Source organism: Oncorhynchus nerka, linkage group LG28, assembly GCF_034236695.1.
Source record: "Oncorhynchus nerka isolate Pitt River linkage group LG28, Oner_Uvic_2.0, whole genome shotgun sequence".
Classification (NCBI taxonomy): Eukaryota; Metazoa; Chordata; class Actinopteri; order Salmoniformes; family Salmonidae; genus Oncorhynchus; species Oncorhynchus nerka.
Window position 1 is genome coordinate 28,952,268 of NC_088423.1, and position 24,065 is coordinate 28,976,332.

Below are 24,065 nucleotides of genomic sequence, written 5' to 3' on the forward strand. Positions count from 1 at the left end.
CTGTCAACGTCATGTGTGGCAGCCTTCTCCATGACATCCGTTCAGTCTTATCACAGTAAAGAGATCTTGATGTTGTCAAAGTGACTGGCATTGAAGCAAGCTTCCCTTCTCCTTTGCTAGCGCTGCTCTAACTCTACGCTAACCTGACGGCACTCCAGTCATGCACTACAGCACTACACTAGCTACCACTATGCTTGGCTATCACTAACCTCAACCAGACTCGCTCTATGGACCCCACCATCTCCCATACAAAGAGACCCCATTAAAAATACATGGGGGGGTTTTCATTAGGCCAACGACAATGTAGTAGATCAATCCAAAGAGCCATAGCATGAAAATAATCAGGCCCCCGTCATTTATAATGAATGGTGCAATCATGCAGGACTGGGGATGTCTATTGTGTGGTGGCTGAATAGGGAGAAGGGCTAGTAGGGTAACGATAGTATATCTTTCTCAGTCAGGTTGTTTTAATATAGTGGGTTCAGCCATGTGTAATAAAGCAGGCCTCTTCATGATGATAATGTTGATAGCTAGTTGTTCAAGAGAACAGTATTTTAGCGGTTGTCCAGCCCAGCCAATCACTATCCCTCTAATCCTTTCTCTAGCCTTCTATTTCACTCTCCCATTTCCCTCTTTCTCACTCTCCCATTTCCCCCTTTTTCACTCTCCCATTTCCCTCTTTTTCACTCTCCCATTTCCTTATTTTTCACTCTCCCATTTCCTTCTTTTTCACTCTCCCATTTCCCTCTTTTTCACTCTCCCATTTCCCTCTTTTTCACTCTCCCATTTCCCTCTTTTTCACTCTCCCATTTCCCTCTTTTTCACTCTCCCATTTCCCTCTTTTCACTCTCCCATTTCCCTCTTTTTCACTCTCCCATTTCCCTCTTTTTCACTCTCCCATTTCCTTCTTTTTCACTCTCCCATTTCCTTCTTTTTCACTCTTCCATTTCCCTCTTTTTCACTCTTCCATTTCCCTCTTTTTCACTCTCCCATTTCCCTCTTTTCACTCTCCCATTTCCCTCTTTTCACTCTCCCATTTCCCTCTTTTTCACTCTCCCATTTCCCTCTTTTTCACTCTCCCATTTCCCTCTTTTTCACTCTCCCATTTCCCTCTTTTTCACTCTCCCATTTCCCTCTTTTTCACTCTCCCATTTCCTTCTTTTTCACTCTCCCATTTCCTTCTTTTTCACTCTTCCATTTCCCTCTTTTTCACTCTCCCATTTCCCTCTTTTTCACTCTCCCATTTCCCTCTTTTCACTCTCCCATTTCCTTCTTTTTCACTCTCCCATTTCCTTCTTTTTCACTCTTCCATTTCCCTCTTTTTCACTCTCCCATTTCCCTCTTTTTCACTCTCCCATTTCCCTCTTTTCACTCTTTTTCACTCTCCCATTTCCCTCTTTTTCACTCTCCCATTTCCCTCTTTTTCACTCTCCCATTTCCTTCTTTTTCACTCTTCCATTTCCCTCTTTTTCACTCTCCCATTTCCCTCTTTTTCACTCTCCCATTTCCCTCTTTTTCACTCTCCCATTTCCCTCTTAGTCTCCCTCTATCCTTTTACCCCTTTTTTGAGAACTGTTTTCAGGAGGTGTTCTCTGTGTGAACAGCATGTTAGATGTCAATGACAAGTGTCATTCCTCATATACCCCCCACCCACCCTGTCTTCACATTACAACTCAGCTGATTTGTAGAGGGATGTTGATGGGGCTGCGGTACCGTGTGTGTGATGGCCGACACCTGAGGCATAATGGCATCAGGTACAATACAACCCATGACTCTGCATTAACTAAGGCAGTCACAACAGCCTTTCCCGCAACCCTCCTTCTCATACAATCACCCTTTAAGGATTGGTTCACAGATGTGTAGTGTATTTCCTTTCCCTTTTGTATGACTACCACTCAACTTCACTTACGCTGTATCCATTGGCCTGCTTTTATTATTCAGGATTTACAATAGCCCTGGCTTTGAAGAATGTCCATTCTTTAAGGCTGTGAGACCAGCCACGGTTTGATGACAGATGACAACAACCTTGTCTATTATATCACTCATTATGACACACACATTACAGTAATGTATGCCATTTAGCAGATGCTTTTATCCAAAGCGACTTAGCCATACGTGCATACGTTTTTATGGATGGATGGCCCCGGGGAATTGAACCCACCATCCTGACGTTGTGAGCGCCATGCTCTACCAACTGAGCCATACAGGACAATATTACAGTATGGGGGATGTCCACAATCTCAGAGTTCAGCAGTGGAGAGGTATTATAACATGATCTGATTGCTGTATGTATTGGGTGTTGAACCACAGGAATATTGGAAACAGGGCTGCAATTTGTGTGTGTGTGTGTGAGAGAGAATGACTGACACTTAAATGTGCCGAATGATAATTATTGCTATATCGTATTCTATGTTACATGTTTGCATTCTAAAACTAATCTCTGTACCTCTCTCTCTCTCTCTAGGTCGTGCTCGTCTTTGCTCTCAGCATTGGAGCACTTGGAATATACTTTATAGACTCTTCTGAGTAAGTATCCCCCTTTTATGTGCTGGTATTTGCTTTTGTATTGACTGCAATGCAGACCACCTTACTGTACAGTAAGCTATTGAATACTACTTTGTGATTTAATATCAGATCTGATATTTCTTCACATGATCAGTAGGCGCCACAAGTGAGATCCTACATGGAAGGCTACATACAGTCACCCACATTGGTGAAGTAGAATTGTTTATTATACTGATTTACATGGCTGTATTGAATGACTGATTAGTCATCCTATCAGTTGCTGTTGAACACTACTTTGTGATTGTGATGCTGTGAAAGGAATCAGATGTTAGACCCTTCATATGACCAATAGGTACTTCAGACAGATTCATCCACACATGGTGTTGTCCTTGTCACCCACGTTGGTGAAGTAGAATGTGTCATAGTGCAACCATGTGTTGGTTTTGACGGTTTTCTGTGTGTTATCTAAAAGACTATAAAGCTCCGCTCCTCTCCTCCTTTATGGTCTTGTCAATGGAAGCCGGTTGGCCTGGCACCACATTTAGTTTCCATGGTAACATAGACAAAGCAGGATATCAGTAGGTCTGCCTGGTCCTCAGAGACACCGCGCGCGCACACACACACACACATGCACACACAGTAAACAAAAGCTACTGTAGCATCCCACGTTTCCAATCACCCTCCCACGCCATTCTCAGGCTCTCACCCATCCTAGCCCTGACCAGCAGAATTAACAATATTGTGAATAATGCAGATAATGCTTCATATAATGCATTTGAATTTTCTGAACAATCCTATTACAATCACTTCATGATTTATGTGTGCACTTCTCAGGTGAGGTTTTGTCCCTTGTGTGACTATTTACTGTAGGAAATGAACATGCTTTAAGATAGTTAGGTAGGTTATCACAACATCTAGGGAAATGCTGCATATGAATAAGTGTGCTTTTTAATGATTCACTTCCTATACAAACCTGCTATCCTCCCTCGGCTTGTTTCCTCTACAATATAGATAGCAAAAAATTATATATATGTATATGTGTGTGTGTATATACACTACTGTTCAAAAGTTTGGGGTCACTTAGAAATGTCCTTGTTTTCCATGAAAACATACATGAAATGAGTTGCAAAATGAATAGGAAATATAATCCTGAAGCACCTCCCACAAGTTGGATTGTCTTCATGGGCACTTCTTACGTTCCATACGGTCAAGCTGCTCCCACAACAGCTCAGTAGGGTTGAGAGCCGGTGACTGTGCTGGTCACTCCATTATAGACAGAATACCAGCTGATTGCTTCTTCCCTAAATAGTTATTACAGGAAGAAATTGGCTCCAATTAAGCACTGTACACAGGGTATGGCATGCATGGCGTTGCAAAATGGAGTGATAGCCTTCCTTCTTCAAGATCCCGCTAACCCTGTACAAATCTCCCACTTTACCACCACCGAAGCACCCCCAGACCATCACGTTGTCTCTACCATGCTTGACAGATGGCATCAAGCACTCCTCCAGCATCTTTTCATTTTTTCTGCGTCTCACGAATGTTCTTCTTTGTGATCCGAACACCTTAAACTTAGATTTGTCTGTCCATAACACTTTTCCAATCTTCCTCTGTCAAGTGTCTGTGTTCTTTTGCTCATTATAAACATGGATTAGCTAACACAACGTGCCATTGGAACACAAGAGTGATGGTTGGTTGCTGATCATGGGCCTCTGTAAGCCTATGTAGATATTCCATTAAAAATCAGCCGTTTCCAGCTACAATAGTCATTTACAACATTAACAATGTCTACACTGTATTTCCAATCAATTTGATGTTATTTTAATGGACAGAAAATTGCTTTCATTTCAATGTGACCTCAAACTTTTGAATGGTAGTGTGTGTGTGTGTATATATACAGTACCAGTCAAAAGTTTGGACACATCGAATCATGTAGTAACCAAAATAGTGTTAAACAAATAAAAATATATTTTACATTTGAGATTCTTCAAAGTAGCCACCCTTTGCCTTGATGGCAGCTTTGCACACTCTTGGCATTCTCTCAACCAGCTTCACCTGGAATGCTTTTCCAACAGTCTTGAAGGAGTTTCCATTTTTGCTGAGCACTTGTTGGCAGCTTTTCCTTCACTCTGCGATCCAACTCATTCCAAAACATCTCAATTGGGTTGAGGTCGGGTGATAGTGGAGGCCAGGTCATCTGATGCAGCACTCCATCACTCTCCTTCTTAGTCAAATAGCCCTTACACAGCTTGGTAGTGTGTTGGGTCATTGTCCTGTTGAAAAACAAATGATAGTCCCTCTAAGCTCAAAAACCAGATGGGATGGCGTATCTCTGCAGAAGGCTGTGGTAGCCATGCTGGTTAAGTGTACCTTGAATTTTAAATAAATTACTGTCACCAGCAAAGCACCCTCACACCATCCCACCTCCTCCTCCATGCTTCACGGTGGGAACCACCTACTCTGCGTCTCACAAAGACACACTGAGTCATCAGACCAAAGGACAGTTTTCCACCGGTCTAATGTCCATTGTTTGTGTTTCTTGGCCCAAGCAAGTCTCTTCTTCTTATTGGTGTCCTTTAGTAGTGGCTTCTTTGCAGCAATGATTCACGCAATCTCCTCAGAACAGTTGATATTTTAGATGTGTCTGTCACTTGAACTCTGCATTTATTTGGGCTGCAATCTGAGGTGCAGTTAACTCTAATGAACTTATCCTCTGCAGCAGAGAAAACTCTTCGTCTTCCTTTTCTGTGGCGGTCCTCATGAGAACCAGTTTCATCATAGCGCTTGATGGTTTTTGCGATTGCACTGAAATTTTCCGGATTGACTGACCTTCATGTCTTATAGTAATGATGGACTGTTATTTCTCTTTGCTTATTTGAGCTGTTCTTGCTATAATATGGACTTTGCCCTATTTGGTAAAACTTTCAATCTTCTATATACCACCCCTACCTTGTCACAACACAACTGATTGGCTCAAACACATTAAGAAGGAAAGAAATTCCACAAATTCACTTTTAACAAGGCACACCTGTTAATTGAAATGCATTCCAGGTGACTACCTCATGAAGCTTGTTGAGAGAATGCCAAGACTGTGCAAAGCTGTCATCAAGGCAAAAGGTGGCTACTTTGAAGAATCTCAAATATGAAATATATTTTGATTTGTTTAACACTTTTAGGGTTACTACATGATTCCATATGTGTTATTTCATAGTTTTGATGTCTTTTGATTCTACAATGTAGACTGATACTGTTTATGTATGTATGTATGTATGTATGTATGTATGTATGTATGTATGTATGTATGTATGTATGTATGTATGTATGTATGTATGTATGTATGTATGTGTGTATGTACGTACGTGCGTACGTACAGTGGGGCAAAAAACGTATTTAGTCAGCCACCAATTGTGCAAGTTCTCCCACTTAAAAAGATGAGAGAGGCCTGTAATTTTCATCATAGGTACACTTCAACAATGACAGACAAAAAGAGAATTTTTTTTTAAAATAAATTTATTTGCAAATTATGGTGGAAAATAAGTATTTGGTCACCTACAAAAAAGCAAGATTTCTGGCTCTCACAGACCTGTAACTTATTATTTAAGAGGCTCCTCTGTCCTCCACTCGTTACCTGTATTAATGGCACCTGTTTGAACTTGTTATCAGTATAAAAGACACCTGTCCACAACCTCAAACAGTCATACTCCAAACTCCACTATGGCCAAGACCAAAGAGCTGTCAAAGGACACCAGAAACAAAATTGTAGACCTGCACCAGGCTGGCAAGACTGAATCTGCAATAGGTACGCAGCTTGGTTTGAAGAAATCAACTGTGGGAGCAATTATTAGGTAATGGAAGACCTACAAGACCACTGATAATCTCCCTCGATCTGGGGCTCCACGCAAGATCTCACCCCGTGGGGTCAAAATGATCACAAGAATGGTGAGCAAAAATCCCAGAACCACACTGGGGGACCTAGTGAATGACCTGCAGAGAGCTGGTACCAAAGTAACAAAGCCTACCATCAATAACACACTACGCCGCCAGGGACTCAAATCCTGCAGTGCCAAACGTGTCCCCCTGCTTAAGCCAATACATGTCCAGGCCCGTCTGAAGTTTGCTAGAGAGCATTTGGATGATCCAGAAGAGGATTGGGAGAATGTCATATGGTCAGATGAAACCAAAATATAATTTTTTGGTAAAAACTCAACTCGTTGTGTTTGAAGGACAAAGAATGCTGAGTTGCATCCAAAGAACACCATACCTACTGTGAAGCATGGGGGTGGAAACATCATGCTTTGGGGCTGTTTTTCTGCAAAGGGACCAGGACGACTGATCCGTGTAAAGGAAAGAATAAATGGGGCCATGAGATTTTGAGTGAAAACCTCCTTCCATCAGCAATTGCATTGAAGGTGAAACGTGGCCGGGTCTTTCAGCATGACAATGATCCCAAACACACTGCCCAGGCAACGAAGGAGTGGCTTCTTAAGAAGCATTTCAAGGTCCTGGAGTGGCCTAGCCAGTCTCCAGATCTCAACCCCATAGAAAATCTTTGGAGGGAGTTGAAAGTCCGTGTTGCCCAGCAACAGACCCAAAACATCACTGCTCTAGAGGAGATCTGCATGGAGGAATGGGCCAAAATACCAGCAACAGTGTGTGAAAACCTTGTGAAGACTTACAGAAAACGTTTGACCTCTGTCCTTGCCAACAAAGGGTATATAACAAAGTATTGAGATAAACTTTTGTTATTGACCAAATACTTATTTTCCACCATAATTTGCAAATAAATTCATAAAAAATCCTACAATGTTATTTTCTGGATTTTTTTTCCTCATTTTGTCTGTCATAGTTGAAGTGTACCTATGATGAAAATTACAGGCATCTCTCATCTTTTTAAGTGGGAGAACTTGCACAATTGGTGGCTGAATAAATACTTTTTTGCCCCACTGTATGTATGTATATATATGTATATATACACATGTTTTATTGTCACATACACCAGATAGTTGTGGTGAAATGTGTTGTTTTACAGATAGCTCTGGGTGTTGCATGACAGGCAAAACATGAATAAAGTCATGCCATGTCCAACATCTGCAGTGTTAATCTGAACAGTAGTGCAGGGAACAGTGGTGTGGAAATGATTCCTGGCATGTGTCCAGTCCCTCGTTTACAGAAAGGGATGAAGTCCTTCCCGTCTTTACCTCTCCCTCTGTGTCCCCCTCTCTCTTTTTACTCCCTCTTTTGTTCCCCCCCTCTCTCTTTTTACTCCCTCTTTTGTTCCCCTCCTCTCTCTCGCTTTTTCCTCCCTCCCCCTGTCTATCTAGTTCTCTATCCCCCTCCCTCTATCTCTGCCTCTCCCCCCTTTACTCTCCCCCACTCACCCTCTCTCTCTCCCTTCTCTTCCTAATCTGCCTCGACTTGGCATATTTCAGACAAAAAGAGAGAAATAGAAAAAGATTGGGGAGACCAATCTCCTTGCCGCCATGAAAGTTTATAATCCTTTTTAATGCCAGGGTCAGGACTTCATGGGAAGGATGAGAAACCATCTCTCTCCTCTAATTCTGTATCTCCCTCTACCTACCTATCTTTCCTTCTTTCTCTCCCTCTATTTCTCTCTCTTTCCTCTCGCTCCCTTGCTTCACCTCTTTTCTCTCTCTCTATCTCTCTCTCTCCATCCATTCATGAGCCAGTCTCCCTGTGTGTAAGGCTCAGACAGTGTCTGTGTGATTTGTCTCTGTTTGTTAACAGTCTCTGTTGATGTTTAGATTGTCCATTTCTATCAATGTTCAAAACAGCAAATGCCGTGTTATTGACTCAGATCCCTTTAGCGGGATAGTTTTCATCTACGTCCGGTGAATTGCAGAGCCCCAAATTCAAATTAAATTTCTATAAATATTACATTTTCATGAAATCACAAGTGCAATACACCAAAACACAGCTTAACTTGTTGTTAATCCAGCCGGCGTGTCAGATTTCAAAAAGGCTTTACGGTGAAAGCAAACCAAGCGTTTATGTGAGGACAGCTCTCAGCAGACAAAACATTACAAACAGCTAGCAGCAAAGTAGATTGGTCACGAAAGTCAGAAAAGCAATAAAATTAATCACTTACCTTTGATGATCTTCGTATGTTTGCACTCACAAGACTCCCAGTTACACAATAAATGTTTGTTTTATTCGATAAAGATTCTCTTTATATCCAAAAACCTCCATTTGGTTGGCACATTTTGTTCAGTAATCCACAGGCTCGAGCGGTCACGACGGGCAGATGAAAATTCCAAATAGTATCCGTAAAGTTCGTAGAAACATGTCAGACGTTTTTTATAATCAATCCTCAGGTTGTTTTACAATAAATAATCGATAATATTTCAACCGGACTGTAGCCTTTTCAGTAGAAGAGAGAAAGAAAAGGTCTCGCTCCTGGAGCACGCATGCACACATCTGAGGACATCTGGCTTTCCATTAACGCGATGTGATCATTGTCGCTCATTTTTCCGAATAAAAGCCTGAAACTATGTCTAAAGACTGTTCACACCTTGTGGAAGCCATAGGGAAAGTAATCTGGTTGATATTCCTTTAAATGGAGGATAGGCTTGCAATGGAAAAGAGTAGTTTCAGAAAAACAGCACTTCCTGGTTGGATTTTCCTCAGGTTTTCGCCTGCCATATCAGTTATGTTATACTCACAGACAATATTTTGACAGTTTTGGAAACTTTAGAGTGTTCTCTATCCTAATCTATAGCCACAGTAGAACGAGCCCTATATTGAGATAACTTGAAAAGCCGCTCAGCAAGGAAGAAGCCACTGCTCCAAAACTGCCATAAAAAAGCCAGACTATGGTTTGCAACTGCACATGGGGACAAAGATCATACTTTTTGGAGAAATCTCCTCTGGTCTGATGAAATAAAAATAGAACTATTTGGCCATAATAACCATTGTTATGTTTGGAGGAAAAAGGGGGACGCTTGCAAGATGAAGAACAGCATCATGTTGTGGGGGTGCTTTGCTGCAGGAGGGACTGGTGCACTTCACAAAATAGATGGAAGGGTTAGTGGAAGGTTACCTGAAACGTTTGACCCAAGTTAAACAATTTAAAGGCAATGCTACCAAATACTAATTGAGTGTATGTAAACCTCTGACCCACTGGGAATGTGATGAAAGAAATTTAAGTTTAAATGTATTTGGCTAAGGTGTATGTAAACTTCCGACTTCAACTGTACATATGAGATGAGTAATGCAAGATATGTAAACATTATTAAAGTGACATTATTATAGTGACCATTTATTAAAATGGCCAATAATTTCACGTCTGTGTATGTAGGCAACAGCCTCTCTGTGCTAGTGATGGCTATTTAACAGTCTGATGGTCTTGAGATAGAAGCTGTTTTTCAGTCTCTCGGTCCCTGCTTTGATGCACTTGTACTGACCTCGCCTTCTGGATGATAGTGGGGTGAACAGGCAGTGACATCGAGTGCTGTAGGTGCCCTGGAGGGCAGGTAGTTTGCCCCTGGTGATGCGTTGTACAGACCGCACCACTCTCTGGAGTGCCCTGCGGTTGTGGGCGGTACAGTTGCCGTACCAGGTGGTGATAAAGGTTTGTGAGGGTCTTAGGTGACAAGCCAAATTTCTTCAGCCTCCGGGGAACTTAAAACTTTCCACCTTCTCCACTGCTGTCCCGTCGATGTGGATAGGGGGCTGCTCTGCTGTTTCCTGAAGTCCACAATCACCTCCTTTGTTTTGTTGACATTAAGTGAGAGGTTATTTTCCTGTCACCACACTCCCAGAGCTCTCACCTCCTCCCTGTAGGCTGTCTCGTCGTTGTTGGTAATAAAGCCTACTACAGTTGTGTCGTCTGCAAACTTGATGATTGAGTTAGAGGTGTGCATGGCCACGCAGTCATGGGGGACCAGGGAGTACAGGAGGGGGCTGAGCACACACCCTTCTGGGGCCCCAGTGTTGAGGATCAGCGATGTGGAGATGTTGTTTCCTATCTTCACCAACTGGGTGCGGCCCGTCAGGAAGTCCAGGACCCAATTGCACAGGGCAGGGTTCAGACCCAGGGCCTCAACCTTAATGATGAACTTGGAGTGTACTATGGTGTTGAATGCTGAGCTATAGTCAATGAACAGCATTCTTACATAGGTATTCCTCTTGTCCAGATGGGATAGGGCAGTGTGCAGTGTGATGGAGATTGCATCGTCTGTGGATCTATTGGGGCGGTATGCAAATTGAAGTGGGTCTAGGGTATCAGGTAAGGTGGAGGTGATATGATCCTTAACTAGCCTCTCAAAGCACTTCATGATGACAGAAGTAAGTGCTATGGGGCGATAGTCATTTAGTTCATTTACCTTTGCATTCTTGGGTACAGGAACAATGGTGGCCATCTTGAAGCATGTGGGGACAGCAGACTGGGATAGGGAGAGATTGAATATGTCCGTAAACACACCAGCCAGCTTGTCGGCGCATGCTCTGAGGACACTGCTAGGGATGCCGTCTGGGAGCCCTGAGAGGGTTAAGACGTTTAAATGTCTTACTCACGTCGGCCACAGAGAAGGAAAGCCCACAGTCCTTGGTAGCTGGCTGTGTCAGTAGCACTGTGTTATCCTCCAAGCGGGCAAAGAACGTGAAAACTGCCTGAATGCAACGTCTTTGACTTTGTGATAGTAAGACTGTCGGACAACTGACTAGTAGCTGAAACTCAGAACTTTACTTAGCACTTCCACTGGATAGACAGAAAGCTCCTGACACTAAAACTGTGTAGAGCACCTAGATGAGGTGATTGACAAGAAGAAAGCCTATGGATACACAGAGGTTGATCTAACTCATGAGGAACAGAGAGACATACCTGACAGCTCTAGGGAATGACACTAGGTATTAGGGAAGTATCCTAGGGAAGGACACTGGGGTTTACTTGATAGCTACCTACACAAATAGCTAGCTAGAACAAAGTGTTAATAAGATAAATTCATTTAAAAAGATTAAGGATCCTAGGAAGGATCCTAGGAAAGGACACTAGGTTTTAGGGAAGGATCCTCGGAAAGGGCACTTGGTATTAGGGAAGGATCCTCTGGAAGGGCACTAGGTATTAGGGAAGGACACTAGGTATTAGGAAAGGGTCCTAGGGAAGTACATTAGGTATTTAGGGAAAGACCCTAGGGAAGGACACTAGATATTAGGGAAGAATCCTAGGGATGGACACTAGGTATTAGGGAAGGATACTAGGGAAGAACACTAGCTATTAGGGAAGGATACTAAGGAAGGGCACTAAGTATTAGGGAAAGATGTTAGCTGTGATTAAGGAATGTTTTTGTGATTCATTAAATAATTATTTTACAGTTGTGTGTGTGTATAAGGCTCTGGTATCTCTCTCTCTCTCTCTCTCTCTCTCTCTCTCTCTCTCTCATTAAGCTAAGATGCACAGATAGGTTGATCTAACTCATGAGGGACAGAGATACATATCTGACAGCTCTAGGGAGGAACACTAGATATTAGGAAAGCCTCTCTCTCTCTTTTTGCTCTCATTAAGCTAAGACAAGTCTTTCCCCCCTACTCCCACTACTCCTCCCGGCCTCTCCTCATAATCATTAGCCTTAGATGCTCACTTTAATTCCTGTGCCACTTCAGTGGGACCAACAAACTTCTGTGTGTGTGTGTTGACTAGCTTGAGTTACAGCCGTACTTTCACTCCAACAGCTGTAGACTCCACTTCCTCTCCCCCTGATCCAACACACATTCTCACCCAACCAACCAACACACACACACACACACACACACACACACACACACACACACACACACGTTCTCACCCCATCAACGCAAAAAAAAAAAAAAAAAAAGCTCAAACGCTTTTTGCATGAGCTATTCCTCTCTGGCGTTCCAAAATGTTGACGATTGATCCTATCGATGGTCAGCGACATCCAGGTCAGGTGTTACTGGCAGTCATTACTGTAGCAAATACCACAGCCTTAATGATCTCCATAATACATATAGCCTCATGTTTTGTTTATCTCTTGCTCTTCAGAACTGCTCTTCAGTAGTGAAGGGAGTGGCTCATTCCTTCTGGAAGATATTAACACAGTCCTATAGCGTTTGCTACATGCTTGGGGGGAGTACCTCAGATTTGAAATTGTCTGTGAAAAAGCAGTCTAAGACGTTCAAACGGAGAGGTTTTCTTTGAGTTGCAAGTGACTCCCTGAGGTAACAGAGAGAAGTGCGTGTGTGTGCGTGTGCGTGTGCGTGTGTGTGTGTGTGTGTGTGTGTGTGTGTGTGTGAGAGAGAGACCAAGAGGCTGGAGCTCTTTATAGTATGGGCTTTTATGTCTGCCTCCGTGGAGCAGTGTTCTGTTCTCCGAAGAGAGAGAGAGACACACACACACACACACACACACACACACACAGCACTGATCAGTGGGTAAGAAACACATCCACATCCATCTCCCTGGTGGCCAACCAGTATCCTCCCCAGAGTTGGTTTTTCCAGGCACTTCCAGGTGGCTGTTGTCTTTAAAGGAGCTGTGTTACGATACCCTGCAGCAGAATGCTGGAAGAAATATTAGAGGGGAGTTTTATTGGCTGCTATTGTACCTCCTACTTCAGCAGGGATTTAATAAATTGACTTAAGAACTTCTATGTAACAAAATAAGTAAAAGGAAAAAGGAAATGAAGAAATCTAAAATTGTTCTAAAATTCAGGTAACTTTTTAAAAAATCCTTAGGTTTTCATAAATCCTTGTTGGAAGATTTCTGGAATCGGGAAGGAATATGCAGGACATTCTGGAGTCCTCCAATCTGGGTTTCTGGAAAACATGGGCATTTTTGGAGAGTTTTGTAACCCTATGAAGAAATAATGGATCAATTATATAGGACCCAGACAGGAAGATCACATCAGTGACTCAACCCACTCAAGTGACGCACCCCTCCTAGGGACGGTATGAAAGAGCCCTAGTAAGCCAGTGACTCAGCCCTTGTAATAGGGTTAGAGGCAGAGATTCCCAGTGGAAAGAGGGGAACCGGCCAGGCAGAGACAGCAAGGGCGGTTCGTTGCTCCAGAGCCTTTCTGTTCACCTTCACACTTCTGGGCCAGACTACACTCAATCATATGACCCACTGAAGAGATGAGTCTTCAGTAAAGACTTAAAGGTTGAGACCGAGTTTGCGTCTCTGACATGGGTAGGCAGACCATTCCATAAAAATGGAGCTCTATAGGAGAAAGCCCTGCCTCCAGCTGTTTGCTTAGAAATTCTAGGGACAATTAGGAGGCCTGCGTCTTGTGACCGTAGCGTACGTGTAGGTATGTACGGCAGGACCAAATCAGAGAGATAGGTAGGAGCAAGCCCATGTAATGCTTTGTAGGTTAGCAGTAAAACCTTGACATCAGCCCTTGCCTTGACAGGAAGCCAGTGTAGGGAGGCTAGCACTGGAGTAATATGATCACATTGTTTGGTTCTGGTCAGGATTCTAGCAGCCGTATTTAGCACTAACTGAAGTTTATTTAGTGCTTTATCCTGGTAGCCGGAAAGTAGAGCATTGCAGTAGTGTAACCTAGAAGTGACAAAAGCATGGATACATTTTTCTGCATCATTTTTGGACAGAAAGTTTCTGATTTTTGCAATGTTACGTAGATGGAAAAAAGCTGTCCTTGAAACGGTCTTGATATGTTCTTCAAAAGAGAGATCAGGGTTCAGAGTAACACTGAGGTCCTTCACAGTTTTATTTGAGACGACTGTACAACCATTAAGATTAATTGTCAGATTCAACAGAAGATCTCTTTGTTTCTTGGGACCTAGAACAAGCATCTCTGTTTTGTCTGAGTTTAAAAGTAGAAAGTTTGCAGCCATCCACTTCCTTATGTCTGAAACACATGTTTCTAGCGAGGGCAATTTTGGGGCTTCACCATGTTTCATTGAAATGTACAGCTGTGTGTCATCCGCATAGCAGTGAAAGTTAACATTATGTTTTCGAATGACATCCCCAAGAGGTCAAATATATAGTGAAAACAATAGTGGTCCTAAAACGGAACCTTGAGGAACACCGAAATTTACAGTTGATTTGTCAGAGGACAAACCATTCACAGAGGCAAACTGATGTCTTTCTGACAGATAAGATCTAAACCAGGCCAGAACTTGTCCGTGTAGACCAATTTGGGTTTCCAATCTCTCCAAAAGAATGTGGTGATCGATGGTATCAAAAGCAGCACTATGGTCTAGGAGCACGAGGACCGATGCAGAGCCTCGGTCTGATGCCATTAAAAGGTAATTTACCACCTTCACAAGTGCAGTCTCAGTGCTATGATGGGGTCTAAAACCAGACTGAAGCATTTCGTATACATTGTTTGTCTTCAGGAAGTTAGTGAGTTGCTGCGCAACAGCCTTTTCTAAAAATTTTGAGAGGGATGGAAGATTCGATATAGGCCGATAGTTTTTTATATTTTCTGGGTCAAGGTTTGGCCTTTTCAAGAGAGGCTTTATTACTGCCACTTTTAGTGAGTTTAGTACACATCCGGTGGATAGAGAGCCGTTAATTATGTTCAACATAGGAGGGCCAAGCACAGGAAGCAGCTCTTTCAGTAGTTTAGTTGGAATAGGGTCCAGTATGTAGCTTTGTGACAGTATCAAAAAGGAATTTCGGATTGTTCTTATTTTCCTCAATTAAGTTGGAAAAATAGGATGATCGAGCAGCAGTAAGGGCTCTTCGATACTGCACGGTACTGTCTTTCCAAGCTAGTCGGAAGACTTCCAGTTTGGTGTAGCGCCATTTCCTTTCCAATTTTCTGGAAGCTTGCTTCAGCGCTCGGGTATTTTCTGTATACCAGGGAGCTAGTTTCTTATGAGAAATGTTTTTAGTTTTTAGGGGTGCAACTGCATCTAGGGTATTGCGCAATGTTAAATTGAGTTCATCAGTTAGGTGGTAAACTGATTTTTGTCCTCTGGCTTCCTTGGGTAGATAGAGGGAGTCTGTAAGGACATCAAGGAATCTTTGTGTTGTCTGTGAATTCATAGCACGTATTTTGATGTTCTTTGGTTGGGGTCTGAGCAGATTATTTGTTGCAATTGCAAACATAATAAAATGGTGGTCCGATAGTCCAGGATTATGAGGAAAAACGTTAAGATCCACAACATTTATTCCATGGGACAAAACTAGGTCCAGAGTATGACTGTGACAGTGAGTAGGTCCAGAGACATGTTGGACAAAAACCCACTGAGTCGATTATGGCTTCGAAAGCCTTTTGGAGTGGGTCTGTGGACTTTTCCATGTGAATATTAAAGTCACCTGTAACGGTTTTCTACTATCTCCTCCTCTGACGAAGAGGTGTAGCAAGGATCGGACCAAAATGCAGCGTGTAGATTGCGATCCATGTTTAATGAACAAACGTAAACACGAATCAATACAAACACTACAAAACAAAGAACGTAATGAACGAAACGAAAACCGAAACAGCCTATACTTGTGTAAACTAACAAAGACAGGAACAAAGACACTAAGGACAATCACCCACGAAACACTCAAAGAATATGGCTGCATAAATATGGTTCCCAATCAGAGACAACGATAAACACCTGCCTCTGATTGAGAACCACTCCAGACAGCCATAGACTTTGCTAGATACCTCCACTAAAACACACACCCAATAACTAACAACACCCCAAGACAAAACACACCACAATAAACCCATGTCACACCCTGGCCTGACCAAATAAATAAAGACAAACACAATAATACTTTGACCAGGGCGTGACATCACCAAATGTTAAAATATTATCTTCTATGACTACAAGGTCCGATAGGAATTCAGGGAACTCAATAAGGAACGCTGTATATGGCCCAGGAGGCCTGTAAACAGTAGCTATAAAAAGTGATTGAGTAGGCTGCATAGATTTCATGACTAGAAGCTCAAAAGACGAAAACGGCATTTTGTTTTGTAAATTGAAATTTGCTATCGTAAATGTTAGCAACACCTCCGCCTTTGCGGGATGCAAAGGCGTATGAGGTGATACGTAGGGCCCAGAGTTTTTCCTGGTCAGATCACGTGGCCAAGGATACTCCTAACCCTAACGACAGATAACAGTAGTAATAATAATAGGTGGGATTACGGCGGTCGGCCAGTCAGTCAGAGGGGGTTACTGTCATTTCGCTGGATACAGTCATACTGCCTCTGTGGAGAGGGAGTCATAATCCTTATCTCTCTTTTCAATATGACATTTGTTGCAAAGCTGATGCTATTTTGGTGATATTTTCATTGGGAGCATACTTCATCTATCCCTCCCTCCCTCCCACATCCTGGTCTGTTTTAATGCTTCAGCTCCTCGCTCTCTTTTCTGCTCCTGTGGAACAAGGGAATGACTGAATATGAGGTATGTAAGCCAGAGACTCTGCAGGACGGCCCTACTAGAAGGGATGCCCTTGTTCCTGGCCCACTTGTCACACATACACACACCACTCAGGGCACACCACACCGATACACACACATACTGTTTTGGGGTTATCATAAAGCCGTGTGTGTGGGTGGGCTGCGCCAAAGCATTGTGTATGTGTGAGGTTTCATTTGCGGCCTATGACCCATGCCTGTAATACTATCATCAGGGCGCTGCAATCAATAACAGCAGTGAAGAGAGAAACAGTGAATGACTTATTAATTGGCTAAGGTGAGAAATATGGCTGCCTTGGGAAGAGGACTGAGCAGACCTTGTGTGCCTGGGAGTGTGTCACTTGTTAAATCCACTTCAATCATGAAGGGGATGAAGGGGAGGAGACAGGTTAAAGAAGGATTTTAACCCTGGAGACAATTGAGACATGGATCATGTATGTGTGCCATTCAGAGGGTGGATGGGCAAGAAAAAAATATTCAAGTGCCTTTGAACGGGGTATGGTAGTATGTGCCAGGCGCACTGGTCATGAACTGCAACGCTGCTGGGTTTTTCACGCTCAACAGTTTCTCGTGTGTATCAAGAATGGTCCACTACACAAAGGACATCCAGCCAACTTGAGACAACTGTGGGAAGCAATGAAGTAAACATGGGCCAGCATCACTGTGGAACGCTTTCCACACCTTGTAGAGTCCATGACCTGACTAATTATGGCTGTTCTGAGGGCAACTTAGTATTAAGATGTTCTTAATATTTTTGTACATTCAGGGTATAGCCTAGAGCTGCAGCTGCGTTGAAAACAAGTCCCCCTCTCCACACTGTTAGTTCACAGTGTGTGGCTTTTTGGAGTCTTTCTCATTTTTAACAATACAGTACCTCTTATCCATACTGGCTCAATTCTCTGCAGATGGAGACAGAAGTTAGGCGACAACATCGTGTTCCAGGGAATTGAGGTTTGCTACATTTATGAATCGTGGAACCTGATATTAGTTTGTGCATCCCAAATGACACCCCGTTCTCTTTATAGTGCACTACTTTTGACCAGGGCCCATAGGGTGCCATTTGGGAAGCGTTCAATAACTGTAGAGCAGGGGTATTCAGATCTTACCCTTTGAGGTCCAGACTACTGCTGGTTGCCTGTTCTACCTAATAATTAATTGCACCCAACTGGTGTCCCAGGTCTAAATCAGTCCCTGATTAGAGGGGAACAATGAAAGAAAGTAAGAAAGCGGAACTGTCTTCCATGTCCAGATTTGAATTTGAGGGCTGTAGTCTTCCCCTGTCTGCAGTCTCTCTGACAATGATACAGTATGAACTACTATTAATACCAGCCCGCAGCGAAGGCACTTTTTGCTTATGCTTCCGTTATAAACTATTCATAATACTTATCATTCATTTCCCGTTAGGCCATCTAGCTATATTCCCTATAACTGTTCTTCTAACTAAATCATAATCTGCTTACTTCGCTCTACCTGGTAATTGCTGATAAAACATAGGTAAACACCTTTGAAGTATAATGAACGAATGAATGAACAAATAATTGTTCTGTCTAAAATGAGTTACTAGTGTAGTTGCATGTAATTCGACCAATTAAATGTATTTATTTTTAAACATCGTATATCACCGGTCTAATTGTGGACTGACTAGGAGACCTGTTCAATCCAACACGACACAAAACAACAGGGCTTAACAAAACAACATGGCTACACAAATCAACATGGCTACACAAAACAACAGGGCTTCAAAAAACAACATGGCTACACAAAAACAACAGGGCTTCACAAAAAACATGGCTACACAAAACAACATGGCTTCACAAAACAACAGGGCTTCAAAAAACAACATGGCTACACAAAACAACAGGGCTTCACAAAACAACATGGCTACACAAAAACAACAGGGCTTCACAAAACAACAGGGATTCACAAAACAACATGGCTACACAAAACAACATGGCTACACAAAAACAACAGGGCTTCACAAAACAACATGGCTACACAAAACAACATGGCTACACAAAACAACATGGCTACAAAAAACAACATGGCTACACAAAACAACAGGGCTTCACAAAACAACATGGCTACACAAAACAACATGGCTTCACAAAACAACAGGGCTACACAAAACAACAGGGCTTCACAAAACAACAGGGCTTCACAAAACAACAGGGCTACACAAAACAACAGGGCTACACAAAGCAACAGGGCTTCACAAAACAACAGGGCTTCACAAAACAACAGGCCTACACAAAACAACAGGGCTTCACAAAACAACAGGGCTACACAAAACAACAGGGCTTCACAAAACAACAGAGCTTCAGAAAAATAATTTCCATTGCAGAAATGAATGTAGCGTTAGCCTATATGTTTCCAGTTGATCAGTAGCACAGTTGGATTGTGATTGAAACTTGTTTTCTTCCAGCTTGGGAATTGAATGAAAAGGCATTTAACTCCTAGCTGGGAATCAGTACTAGTGATTGACTAGTTCCCCCCCTAGCCTGTACAACCACGAACGCACACACACGAACACACACACAACACACTCACCCCATCTCTGCATGGTCTAACCACAGTCTGTCATCCATCTCCTATATAGCAGCTGGAGAGTCTATCCATCTCCTCCATTATTCACATGGAGGAAATGGTCATGCCACATTCACATCTGTCCCCCCTGTCACGAAACCCAGACAGCACTGATGGTTCCTTATCAGAACTAAAACCATGACAAATGATCCCTATCTATAGTATAGTCCTCCAGGGGAGTGGTCTGCATGTAACCACTGCATGTTAACTCTTCCATTTCCATGTTGGTCATTTAGCAAACACTCTCATCCAGAGCAACTTGAAGTCAGTTCATTCAACGAGGTAAAACAGTTTGACTGCTAGAACACCACCCAGACAGAGCAGCTTGGAGTTATTGTAAGTTGAGGACGATGTTAGTTGAATCAATGGGCAGATTGATAAGGAAAGGCCTGTCGTTGTATTAGCATTTATATAAGCATGGAGGCTTTTATCACGTAATAACTGTTACGTTCAAAGGGGTGTGATGGCAATGTGGTTTGGTTTTGCCGCGGTAATGTTTGTGTGTGTAAGGTTGTGTGCTTTTCCCTGTTGTTAATCTATACTACATATACGGGGTCTGCACTACAATAGACTGTGTGTGTGTGTGTGTGTGTGTTGCGGTGAATGACGTCTGTGCAGAGTGTACCTAGGGGAAATGAAAAAGGACTAGTTGTTTTTAGACTCCCTGAGAAAGTTGTATTTGTCCGATGTCCTTGCAGGTGCTAAATCAGTCTTATTTTAGTGATGGTGCCTTGCAGGTGTTAAATCAGTCTTATTTTAGTGATGGTGCCTTGCAGGTGCTAAATCAGTCTTATTTTAGTGATGGTGCCTTGCAGGTGCTAAATCAGTCTTATTTTAGTGATGGTGCCTTGCAGGTGCTAAATCAGTCTTATTTTAGTGATGTTGCCTTGCAGGTGCTAAATCAGTCTTATTTTAGTGATGTTGCCTTGCAGGTGCTAAATTGCAGGTGCTAAATCAGTCTTATTTTAGTGATGGTGCCTTGCAGGTGCTAAATCAGTCTTTATTTTAGTGATGGTGCCTTGCAGGTGCTAAATCAGTCTTATTTTAGTGATGGTGCCTTGCAGGTGCTAAATCAGTCTTATTTTAGTGATGGTGCCTTGCAGGTGCTAAATCAGTCTTATTTTAGTGATGGTGCCTTGCAGGTGCTAAATCAGTCTTATTTTAGTGATGGTGCCTTGGCTTAAATCAATCATTGTGTGTATGTGTGTGTGTGTGTGTGTGTGTGTGTGTGTGTGTGTGTGTGTTGCGGTGAGTGACGTCTGTGCAGAGTGTACCTAGGGGAAATGAAAAAGGACTAGTTGTTTTTAGATTCCCTGAGAAAGTTGTATTTGTCCGATGTCCTTGCAGGTGCTAAATCAGTCTTATTTTAGTGATGGTGCCTTGCAGGTGTTAAATCAGTCTTATTTTAGTCATGGTGCCTTGCAGGTGCTAAATCAGTCTTATTTTAGTGATGGTGCCTTGGCTTAAATCAATCATTGTGTGTGTGTGTGTGTGTGTGTGTGTGTGTGTGTGTTGCGGTGAGTGACGTCTGTGCAGAGTGTACCTAGGGGAAATGAAAAAGGACTAGTTGTTTTTAGACTCCCTGAGAAAGTTGTATTTGTCCGATGTCCTTGCAGGTGCTAAATCAGTCTTATTTTAGTGATGGTGCCTTGCAGGTGCTAAATCAGTCTTATTTTAGTCATGGTGCCTTGCAGGTGCTAAATCAGTCTTATTTTAGTGATGGTGCCTTGCAGGTGCTAAATCAGTCTTATTTTAGTGATGGTGCCTTGCAGGTGCTAAATCAGTCTTATTTTAGTCATGGTGCCTTGCAGGTGCTAAATCAGTCTTATTTTAGTCATGGTGCCTTGCAGGTGCTAAATCAGTCTTATTTTAGTGATGGTGCCTTGGCTTAAATCAATCATTGATGTACTAACATGGCCTTCTTTCATCTCCTCCACACACACACACACACACACACACTGTTAGGGAATGCGCAGCAGATGGGTTCACACATACACACTCAAAGGTCACACATGCTCAGAAAACATGCGCAGCAGATGCATGCACACACGTGTTCACATGCGCGGACACACACACAGAGGAAACAGACCGGATGATGGATGTTTTTACCACACAGTAGTCAGATAATGCCTTCACTGTAGTTCTAAGTAACACTGCAGGCAGCAATCCTTCCCTGAGACTTTATAAAGACAACATTTGCTTTCGGTTATCATTTTTAAAATATATTTTTATGCCAGGCTCTCTTGATATACAGCCACATATACTTTGACAGTGCATGGTTCCATTGTCCATCCTCATGTTAATGATTCCAGTAGTTCAGTTAAACAGCTATGAGAAGACATGACAGACTGTACAGTAGTAAACCAGTATACCAGTAGTATACCAGTACTAAACCAGTATACCAGTACTAAACCAGTATACCAGTAGTAAACCAGTATACCAGTAGTAAACCAGTATACCAGTAGTAAACCAGTATACCAGTACTAAACCATGGAGTCTGTTGTTATTGTTTTCTCTGTTCCTTGCTGTGCCTGGAGGAGACAGCCAAGGTCGGCAGCAGGCTAACACACACACACACACACGACTGGGATCTGCTGTGCAGACTGAAGGTGTTACTGGGTTATTGTTTGTGTTCATCCGTTCCCTGTTCCTCCCCTGTAGGCTGGTTTCTACCTCTGTGAGCTTCCCCAAGCCTAATGTCTAGTCAGAGGAGGTTAACGTGAGGAAACATTCTTGTCCTGAAATAGACCTCCGTTCTGCAGCCGCAGGGCCACCACGCTCTTCTCTATTCCCACCACTGTGTGTGTGTGTGTGTGTGTGTGGTGGTGGGGGGGGGGGAGGGGGTGGAAGTGTGAGTTATTTTCGTGTACATTTGTATTTGCTTGTATGAGCAGAAAAATATTTTGTTTCTCTGTAGGTACGTGCAAGTATGTGTTTGTGTGTGTGTGTGTCGATATTGAGGTATATCCTCCGAGCTTGCAGCTTCTCTACCAAGGAGCTGGAGCTACTTCATGTAAAATCCAGACACACTCTCTACAACTAACTACCCTCCAACTCATACACAAGCTGACCAGAGTTCAAGCCTGAGGCACCCACATCTTCAGGCAATTTCCACATGGCCTAGAAGCAGCCCTGTGCTGTGTGCTATATAAGGCCCTGCTAGAGGAAGAAGACAAATTGTCCCAATGCCCATGGGAGCACTGTCCCTCTCTCTCCCTTCTCCTTCTCACTCTCATTCACTCTCGCTCTCTCTCCTTCGCTCTCTCTGCTCTCTCTCCTCGCTCTCCCTCCTCTCTTGCACATATGTCGGTCTCCCCCTCCTTCTCTCTCTTGCTTTATCTTGGTCTCTCTCTTGCTCTTTCCCTCTCCTTTCTCTCTTTCTCAATCTCTCTCCTTCTTTCCCTCTCTTTCTCTGTTTTTCTCGCTCTCCCCTTCGCTCACTCTCTTGCTTGCTCTCTTGCTCTCTCCCCCCTCTCTCACATATCTCTCTCTCTCTGTCTGTCTGTCCAGAAGTGCCCACCTGACCAAGCTCCAGGCTTTAGGAGGAGGCTGCAGATGTAATAACTATTTTCTACCAGGCCAAATGACGGCATGTGGCCTGCTGGATCCCATATGATTGGAGGGTGCTACCAAGGAGCTGGAGCTGCTTCATGTAAAATCCAGACACACTCTCTACAACTAACTACCCTCCAACTCAAACACAAACTGACCAGAGTTCAATCCTGAGGCACCCACATCTTCAGGCAATTTCCACATGGCCTAGAAGCAGCCCTGTGCTGTGTGCTATATAAGGCCCTGCTAGAGGAAGAAGACAAATTGTCCCAATTCCCATGTGAGCAATGTCCCTCTCTCTCCCTTCTCCTCACTCTCTGCTCTCCCCCCTCTCTTTCACATGTCTGTCTGTCTGTGTCCCTCTATCTCTACTTTCTCTCTCTCCTCTCCACTTCTCCCTTCTTCTCTACTCTCTCCTTCCCCACTCTCTCCTTCTTTACCTCTCTCTCCTTCTTTACCACTCTCTCCTTCTCTACCCCTCTCTCCTTCTCTACCTCTCTCTCCTTCTTTCTCTACTCTCTCTCTTCTCTCTCTCCTTCTCTACCACCTCTCTCTCCTTCTACCTCTCTCTCCTTCTCTACCACTCTCTCCTTCTCTACCACTCTCTCCTTCTCTACCTCTCTCCTTCTTTACCTCTCTCCTTCTTTACCTCTCTCCTTCTCTTCTCTCTCCTTCTCTACCACTCTCTCCTTCTCTACCTCTCTCTCCTTCTTTACCTCTCTCTCCTTCTCTACCTCTCTCTCCTTCTCTTACTCCTTCTTCTACCTCCTATCCTTCTTTACCACTCTCTTCTTCTCTACCACTCTCTCCTTCTCTACCACTCTCTTCTCTGCCACTCTCTCCTTCTCTACCACTCTCTCCTTCTCTACCACTCTCTCCTTCCACCTCTCTTACCACTCTCCTTCCTACCACTCTTCCTTCTCTACCTCTCTCCCTACTCTCTCTTTACCTCTCTCTCCTTCTCTACTCTCTCTCCTCTCTACCTCTCTCTCCTTCTCCTACCTCTCTCTTCTTTACCTCTCTCCTTCTTTACCTCTCTCCTTCTCTACCTCTCTCCTTCTCTACCTA

The 24,065-nt window shown here is 43.2% G+C and overlaps 1 protein-coding gene across 9 annotated transcripts in view; it reads left to right on the forward strand.

Annotated features, from left to right (window-relative positions):
* The window catches only part of kcnma1a (potassium large conductance calcium-activated channel, subfamily M, alpha member 1a), a 314,116-nt gene that overhangs the window by 169,787 nt on the left and 120,264 nt on the right, over positions 1-24,065 (forward strand). For all 9 annotated transcript variants that reach the window (XM_065012741.1, XM_065012744.1, XM_065012743.1 and 6 more), the window contains exon 3: positions 2,465-2,526. In XM_065012741.1, coding sequence (XP_064868813.1) covers positions 2,465-2,526 — 62 coding nt within the window. The remainder of the gene's footprint in view (positions 1-2,464; positions 2,527-24,065) is intronic.